This window comes from Schistocerca piceifrons, chromosome X (assembly GCF_021461385.2).
Source record: "Schistocerca piceifrons isolate TAMUIC-IGC-003096 chromosome X, iqSchPice1.1, whole genome shotgun sequence".
Taxonomy (NCBI): Eukaryota; Metazoa; Arthropoda; class Insecta; order Orthoptera; family Acrididae; genus Schistocerca; species Schistocerca piceifrons.
In genome coordinates this window covers 118,957,867-118,967,025 of record NC_060149.1, presented here as the reverse complement: position 1 = coordinate 118,967,025, position 9,159 = coordinate 118,957,867, and the positions used below count along the sequence as shown (strand labels likewise).

Genomic DNA, 9,159 nt, shown 5'->3' with positions numbered 1-9,159 from the left:
TATGAAATTTTTTTAATATATTGTTCTACAAGTAAAACTAAAGAAAAAAGTTCATATAACGATATGTCCCCAAATGTTTAGTTACGGAGTTACGGTTAATAAAAGATTTTGCCTGAAATTTAGCAACTTCGCTAATATGAAGCCATCTCAAACCTCCTAGAGGTTAAAATAAAGCACGATTTCAAATTATTTTGTTGTTATTGCTCTGGTGAATCTAATAAAACATGTCCCAGACGTGTATCTGTAGTAGTTTCCCAGAACATCCAGAGAAGCAAAGATTATTATACAAGTAAATGTGTCTACTTTCCATTAAGAAAGTAAAACGTGCATGTCATTGTTGGCAACCGTTAGTGAGTTGTTTCAGTCGTTTCTTAAGCTTCAAACGAGTTAGTTATCTGTATTGTTCAGTGAAAGAACATAATAACAACAGTGTATTTAAGTGAAACCACATAGTAACTGTTGTAGTTTGTAGATCGTTTATGAAGTAGGAATGCCTTTCAAATTTACGACAGGGGACTACGCCAATGTAGTGTTTATTTATGGCAAATGTGATGGTAATGCTACGGTTCCAGTTAATGAATACCGCGTACGTTATCCAACTCGTAAGAATTCCGAACCATTAGCGGAGTATTTCGAGTGTTACGGGAGACAGGTTCTCTACCTAGCGTACATAATCAGTACGAGCGCACGATACGTGAAGACAGTGATGAGGATATTAAGGATTCTGTTCAACGAAGCCCAGGTACCAGAACACGACTATCTCTCAACGATTAGGCATTTCACAATCTAAGGTATGGCGTACACAGAATTACAATAATCTGTATCCTTACCATAACGAAAAAGTGCGTCATTTACATCCGGGAGATCCTGCCCTTTGCTTGAAGTTGCGCAACTGGTTAAAATATTCTGAAAAACTACTGCAGGTACACTACTGGGACATGTTTTATTAGATTCACCAGATCAATAATAACAGAATAAAAAGAAACCGTACTTTACTTTAACCTCATATTGTTTTGCAATGGCTTCATATTACCGAAGTTGCTAAATTTCAGGCAAAATCTTTTATTAGCCGTAACTCCGTAATTACGTTTATTTGAACTTTTTTCTGTAGTTTTACTTGTAGAACAACATATTAAAATATTTGCATATCTCTGTGATGCATTTAAAACTGTTTGTCGGGATATTTCGTGAAATACATATCAGATTTTAAAAAAGTGGTAATAAATGTTGTTCACCTCGAAGAGGGACATCCATTAATATAACACTCGACCTCGTGCACCACCCCCAGGGGATGGAGAGTGGGTGACTCAGAAATCTTAAATAGGAACCCCAATTTTTTATTGCAGATTTGGATTCTCCGTGAAAAAATATGTAACTCCTATATGAAATATTTCTTTCCTTTCATGATAGACGGCGCTGTCGGGCGCTGATAACCTCGCTGTTGTGCGCCCTAAAACACTAATCATCATCATCATCAACGGCGCTGTAATTGGCAAACATGAATATGGGGTAACAATTGTTGCAAAACGGTAATTCTCACAAAAATATACATCCGATTACGAAAATCAAAGCACATTATTTGATATTTGGGAAAATTCTATCATGTGACCCCGTCTACCCTCCCGCAATGCACTCTTACATTACATTTACCGCTACCCAGCAACAACGATGTGGACATAGTGATGTGTTCTCTTCGGGGTGTTGCCTCTCACTATCTCGGGGTGTTTGATTACTGTGAGTCCTCTTGCCTTTCACAATCGTTTCAGAGCAGCAAATATTCGAAATGTTGTCCATTGTTTCTAATGCACATTGCAACTCTGTATCTGAATGACAATCCGAGATGCATTAGTGTCTCTGCTCTTATGTTCGCACATTCATTGCGAATTCCTTGCCGCATATCTTTTGTTGGTGTATCCATGTAAACTCTCTCTTTTAGCCACCCCCACAAGGAAAAAGTGACAGAAATCAAATCAGGTGAACGAGTGGGCCACTCTAAGGACCTCCTCATCCAATCCATCGACCCGGATATTTTCGGTTCAAAACTTCTCGAACTAATCTGAATAATGTGGTGGGCACCCATCGTGTTGAAACCACGTATCCAGTCTCGTTTGAAGGGGAACATCGTCCATTAGTATTAGTAAAACATTATCCACAATATCGCTGTACATTTGACAAGTCAGATTACCTTCTATGAAGTATGTGTCAATTACCTGCGTACCTAAAATACCGCACCAAACGTTGACACTCCATGGGCGTTGATGTTCAGCTTGTCTTACCCAATAATGCATATTATGTCGATTCGCTTGACCACGATATGTAAAATTTGATTCATCGGAGAAAAGTATCTGCGAAATGAAATTATTATTGACTGCCAGTTGTTCCTGTATCCAGTTGCAGAAATTCAGGCGATTGTGAAAATCGTCACCATGCAGTTCTTGATGCTGCGATAAATGAAATGGATGCCATTCGTGTGCCTGCAGTATGCGTAGAACACTTCTTTGTGAAATTCCTGAATCTCGCGCAATTTGCCGAGAACTAATGTGAGGGTTTGCAGCAACAGCAGCTAAAACATTCACTGTGTTAGTTTTCGTTTGTCACACGCCGCGGTCGGATTCTTTCTCTAGGTTTAACACTTCCCATTTCAGTAAACAGGTTGACAATACTGCGAAATGTCGTTGCAGACGAAACACTCCTATTGCGAACAGAGTAACATATCTTCGCCGAGCTTCAACATTTATATGAGCCTCAAAGTACGCGGCAATGATATTGATCCTCTCTGCAGTCGTTAACATCGTGGGACAATTGCAACGAGATGTATACTGTCCGAATCATTGAAGTAATATGCACAGTCTGACCGCGGACGGAGCGCATGATCGCGGTCTGTGCTTCATTCTATTGTGCGAGGTGTCGCATGACAGCATTATCAAAAATATGAAAAAAGCACTTCGAGTGCTTAATCGGATGTGTATTTGTTTGACATAGTACCGTTTTGCAACAACTGTCACCTCATTTCCATGTTTGCCGTTTGCAGCGCCGTTTATTATGAAACGAAAGAAATGTTTCATTCAAAAGTTACATACTTTTTCACGGAGAATCCAGATCAGCAATAAAAAAAATAGGGGTTCCTATTTAAGATTTCAAGGTCACCCCCCACCCCCTTCCGCACCCGTGGGTCGAGCGTTATGTTAATGGTTGTCCCTCTTCGAGGTGAACAACGTTTATTATCATTCCTTTTTAATCCAATGTGTATTTCGCCAAATATTCCGGCAAATAGTTTTAATGCCTCACCCTGTACAATGTATATGACATGTCCGATACTATTTTACAGTACTTAATGATCGAGGGACGAATAAATAGATAAAATAAAATATATAATGTACTTGAGTGTGAGGCGGACCCACACCGAGTTATCGATTTTGACCAGAAAGTCGTATATTGGTGCGGCCACACCATGCCTTTTTGTGTTCAACTCTGGGAATGTGCACTTTTTTCCAAAAGCGCAGCTAAGCAGGCGCATTTGTGCATGTGTATTTTCCAGGAAATGGATCCCTTGCGTAATGCACATTGCTGTCCGTCTTCTAAGAGTACTTTGCGCTTTTTAGCAGACGAAGCGATTTATGTGCAATAAATAATGTCTGTTGACTCCAAAGGGGGTACGCTTAAGTTTATAGATGATGATAGACAAAGAAAAAAGTCATATGGAATATTGCTTCTGAAGATTGTTGAATAAAAATTCGAGATGTGTTGCCCAGAGCGTCACGTATTGGATAAGTGTCTCGGATCATATTTCTCGAAAGAATAAGAGACCTGAAGTGTTTCGAAGTAGGAAAACAAGAGATGATGAAGCCAAAAATTTATGAAAAGCGTATACGAAAACAGTGGACGAATATTCGTACTATGGCGACTTAAAAGCACAATAACTAAGGAGCCTGACATCTGAACAAGAAAAGTGATGAGGCATGTGTAGCTCCTCAACACACTACTAAAAAAAAAAAGAAGCACACTGATGATGCAAAAAATACGAAACTGAAAAACACTTTCTCTGTTCTAGTGAATCCTGGCGTTTATGAAATTCCCAAATTTGTAGAGCTCGGGAATGTTATTCTACATATAATATTCCATGATTCAATACAAATGACGCATTGAAATTTAATTAATTTTCACGTAACAACTAAGAACGTCCCTTAAGTATTTCTTAGTTCAAGAAATAATCACTTTAATTTTTATTTAATTAATATGTGTATAGGAACAAAGTATGTTAATAATTACAAGCTTTGGCATTTCTTACAGTGAACAGAAATGACAAACAATCAAATAATAAATTACTATTATTCCACATTACAAGTTACAGATTTGATTGAATTGAAATGCTTTGTTTTGAAGTGAGGAATAAATGATTCAAACGAGTGTATAAGTCGCCAATTACTAGCTAACAAAATTTTATTGCCAGCCTTATCGCTGCAGTTTCCCAAGTAGAAAATCTAAAATCTCGTTGTGCCATCCTCCTGAAATTTGCGTACAACACGCTGTCACCATTTTGTATTTCTTGTACCTCTGTAGTTTATGTACTTCTTTACATAAAGTCGCTTTTGCGACAATAAATGCAACATAAGCTCCCGAACAAAAAACTTGATTCATAGCAATCTGTTTGCCCAATGAGGCACTGTGAGGACACGAGAACGTCCATGCGTACATGCGTTCTTTCCACAATTTTTTGCATGCCCTTTTATTCCAGTGCGTCTCAGCGACGGTGACTGCGCACGATGAAGGTGACATCGTGTGGTCTATATCGGTATTCTTCGAAACAAAATAGGGTGTCAAGTAAGGGACGCTTTACATATGACTCGAGAAAGTAGGCCATACGAGTACAAAAGAAATGTCTGAAAATTCTACAATGAAGTAGCAAGAAAAATGACAAATCTCGTACATACGCTGTCTGTGTGTTCTTTTATTATGACCTTATGAATTAGTCATGATTGTTTCTGACAGACATTTAATTTACTGGCAGCGGAAAAATGAAGACGAAATTATGATGTTTCAACAGATTATTCTTGATCCAGCTGTTATTTCGAAGCAATATTTACTATCGAATACATCTTGCAATTTAGAAGTAGCATTTCTATTTATAAATTCAATAGTCTCATGAGCAGATGCGTAATAATCGTGTTATAAATGAGTACAGATGTAGGGTTTGGCAAATTATTTTAGCATCTAGTAAACGTATCTAAACAAAAGGTACCTGGAACATGGCATGTCATCAACACAGAGTTGTGTACATGTTTAGGTAGATGTCACTCGTTCGAAGCGCAACGCACTGTCTTAAAATTTTAGAGCGACATTTAAGTTTAGCAAGAAGATGACACACCGATGCAGGCCGAATTTTACCAATGTCACAGAAGAGACTACAGCTCCTGGTACTCACTTACCATAATAACTAAATCTTACTCTTTTTCGGTTTCGGGACACGGAAAGTACATCTGGCGATGTAAACATCATGTGTGTGTTGGCAGCACCCGAAATATGACGTAATTTGCTACTTGTTTGTGCTGTAGTTGTGTTGATCGTTTTTTGGGAAGGGTGTTGCAGGGACTTCCAGATTGACACCTTGTTTTTAATCATCTCTTCTCCTCCCCTTGCCATTCTCCCAAAAATGGATGAGTCAGGGATTGATTTGGCATTTGATTTATCAGAAATCACGGATTCCTTCAACCTGGATGCTATGGAATGGAATGACGCAATCGGGATAGAGAACACACTGGCTGATTATTACCCGTTTTACGAATTAAAGTCGAAAACAGTACCGGAAAGGTAAGTTCAGTGATGAATAACTGATTTTTATTGTTTTATTCGGATTTGTAATAGTATTGGTTGCATGTCACTGCCGTATTCGATGTCAAATCATGAAAGCCGCGGACTGTTGTCCTGTCATTTCTGCAAGGAAGTGTACTTGATTGACCAAGAAATATTTCATAAGTGCCGTGACATGGTAGAGTTTTCATCTTTCACTCTGCGCTGGTTGTGCCATTTCCCACGAAATTGTCTTGTCATAGAGCATTGTTTTGAAAACCTGTCATTTTGATTTTTGATGTGAGGAAGCACATATTCCTGTGTGTTTGCGAGTGTTCTTTCATACAAATAGACTGTGGTTAATAAAACTGACGTAGGAAACGGGAAACAACTCTTAAATTTAGTCTGCTGTTGGTGTATTTCAAAGGTGAAATGTGTTTAGGTATGTGCTTGAAAGACTGTAATTAATTGCTGGATTTCTCGATTTAGCTACTTGAAAAGAACAACTTAAAACTTTTGAGATATCCCATGTGGATGTAGTAACTGCTGTCAAATATATGAAACAGATGTATTGAATGTAAGGAGGTAACATGTAAACAAATGTAGTATTATGCTTTTTTGGAATAGTGGCTCTGTGATGATTCACAGCAAGAGTAATGAAGACTAAATGAGAAATACCTGAAAAGTAACTTCAGACCAGCATGTCCAAGTCCACTGATATTCAACTCCAAAGGATAGTTCTTCCACTAAAAATTTATTGGTGTGTGTGCAAACTGTGATGCTTGCTCATGTAGAGCAAGACTGTCACCTACCATGTTAATTTGCAAATTATGCTTAAATATAGGCCTATTACTATTAAACAAATTACTTTTAATCAAATTAAAATTTAGCTGAATGTTCCTCAACAGATGCTGGAAAATGTAAGAACACCCTTCTATGTGAGAGTTGAAAGTAAGGAGACAATAGACTAGATAAGACTTTTAGCATATCATTTGTCTGGAAATTTTTGTCTCTCTCTGGGTTTAAAGATACGAATTGGGACCCCCCCCCCCTCCTCTTTGAACTCATGGTTGTGGTGACAGACTTGTCTGTAACACAGCTTGAGGTCTAGGTTTGGTTGAAGCGTGACAATTGCCAGAAAATATGGTTGTGGTAACAGATTGACCAGCGCCGAAGCCTACTGTCTAAAATTCTTGCTCTTTTAACAAAATTTCTAAATCTTTCTTGAACTGATGTCCACACCATATTGAAAAATGCAAGGGGGATCCAATATGTAACTTTTACCCCTCTTGCCCAACAAAATCACAGTCCTGTTTTATTAGATCAATTTTACTGGCTTCAGTAAGAACTACTGAAAGAAATTATTACATGTGATCAGTGTCTGACTCCTGTATTTAATTTTACTGTAGATTATTATTGCTGTGCTGACCACATGTCTGTTTTGTCAGAATTGACTGACTTGAGTGTAAAGTAAAGCAGTTGTTGTTTGGGTGTACTTGAAATTAAATGCAGTAAAGTTAAAATAATTACCATAAATATCTTCATTGTTGACACCTCAACAGTGCTACATTGTACAAAGGGCTAAAAGTTAATAATGTAAATATTTACTGCTATTATATTGTACTTCATATTACTGTAAGTTAAAGGGAGAGGTGTTATTTGTCTATTGCTCTTACAGTTTCATCACTGTAACACAAGAACAGTATCCTAATTGCACTGTTTCAGGCATTATCCCTCTCTAGCATTCTCCTTGTAGTGAAGTGATTATCACTGCTATTTTTTAAAGATACCAGTTTTATCCTTCGTAACAAGTTACACGAGTACCTTATATGTATTACATACCCACTATTTTTGTTCATATGATATGATATAGCCTACCATGTATCTCATGAGTTGTATAATTGTATTGTAGGGTATACTCTTGAGATTGTCATTCAAGTATGTATTAATGGTTATTACACATCACACTTCTTACACAATTCCCTCACTACAGATTTTCAAGGTTTCTCTGTGTTGTATATAGCAGACACTACTCAAGAGTTGTTGTAAGTTGTGTCCATCTTGAAGAGAAAACTATTTGTTGATGTGGGTTACTTTTTTATTGACTGACAGTAGGTTTATTAATTACATGCTTTGGTTACGAAAATTAGATAGTGGTAATGGGACAGGTTGGGAGCAGTGTTAGTTTGTTATTTGCGTTTTCTATGGGTTGTCATTATGACTGCTCACTATGATTTGGAACAAGGCAGTTTTATGGTTATAGTGCATCATCTTAGCAAAAAACATGACATAATTTCTTAAGGATTTTTTGTTTTATTTATTGGGTGGCTACAATGGTTTGTACGTAACTTTTCAGTGTCTCGCCCTCCCTCCCTTCAACAAAAAATCTCTCTCTCTCTCTCACTCACTCTCTCACTCACTCACTCACTCACTCTCTCACACACACACACACAGACAGACAGACAGACAGACAGACAGAGAGAGAGAGAGAGAGAGAGAGAGAGATATTATTCTGTGGGGTGGAAGTCGTATCCAGTAAATTTACATCACTGGATCGGAGTTCAAAAATGTTTATGACCGAATACCTCACCCATTTCTGTGACAGTTAGGCTGAATGATGAATTGTGAAAATAGTCTCTTCTTCTATGATTGTATTTATGAGTGTTACTGCTGTTTTGAAGCTGTATTTAATTGTTAACAACAAACTTGTAAAGGGAGTAAATTTTACGTGAGGCTGTTGTCAGTATGCCTAACTTTTTTTAAAGATATGTTTACATGAGGTTCTAGAGTGCATACTGTGCAGTATAGATGGCAACTGAAGAAAAGATTGCTGTTTAAACAGTTGGCTAAATTTTATAAAATGGGAGTGGGTTAATCATGTAAGTTATAGTACAATGGGTAGTTCTCATCCCATTCAAGAGTAAATTATTGTGATAACCAAATGATGGGCTAGATCTTTCTCATCATGAAGTCAGTGAATAAGTATTCCTGATGAAGAAAAATTCCCTCAACAATGGAAATTTCTTCAGTAAATGAGAAATTTAGATCAGATTGTTCAGTGAGTTTGGTTCATTAAATTATGAAAGAGTTAGAGGCAAAGTTGATAAACTGCTGATAGTCCTCGACTGTGACATAATTTGTATCCTAGAATACCGTTTACATGGAGGAGGAGTAGAGTGGTATATCTTATTTGATTTCCATCCAGTGTGTGTGTGTGTGTGAGATTGGGAGTGTGGACCTTAATGCCAAATGTAATGTTAATAAAAACTGTCAATATACTAGAACATTGTACAGAACAGATATTTGAAAAATGTACAGAAGTGTTTGAATTTTCAAGGAATATCTCCCAGTTCAAATGTGACACTGACATTA

At 37.4% G+C, this 9,159-nt stretch overlaps 1 protein-coding gene across 1 annotated transcript in view; it reads left to right on the top strand.

Moving 5' to 3' along the window:
* The first annotated feature begins 5,530 nt into the window (after positions 1 to 5,530).
* Positions 5,531 to 9,159, top strand: part of LOC124721134 (microphthalmia-associated transcription factor) — a 378,231-nt gene continuing 374,602 nt past the window's right edge. Inside the window, exon 1 of the mRNA XM_047245948.1 lies at positions 5,531 to 5,808. Coding sequence (XP_047101904.1) covers positions 5,651 to 5,808 — 158 coding nt within the window. The 5' untranslated portion in view covers positions 5,531 to 5,650. The remainder of the gene's footprint in view (positions 5,809 to 9,159) is intronic.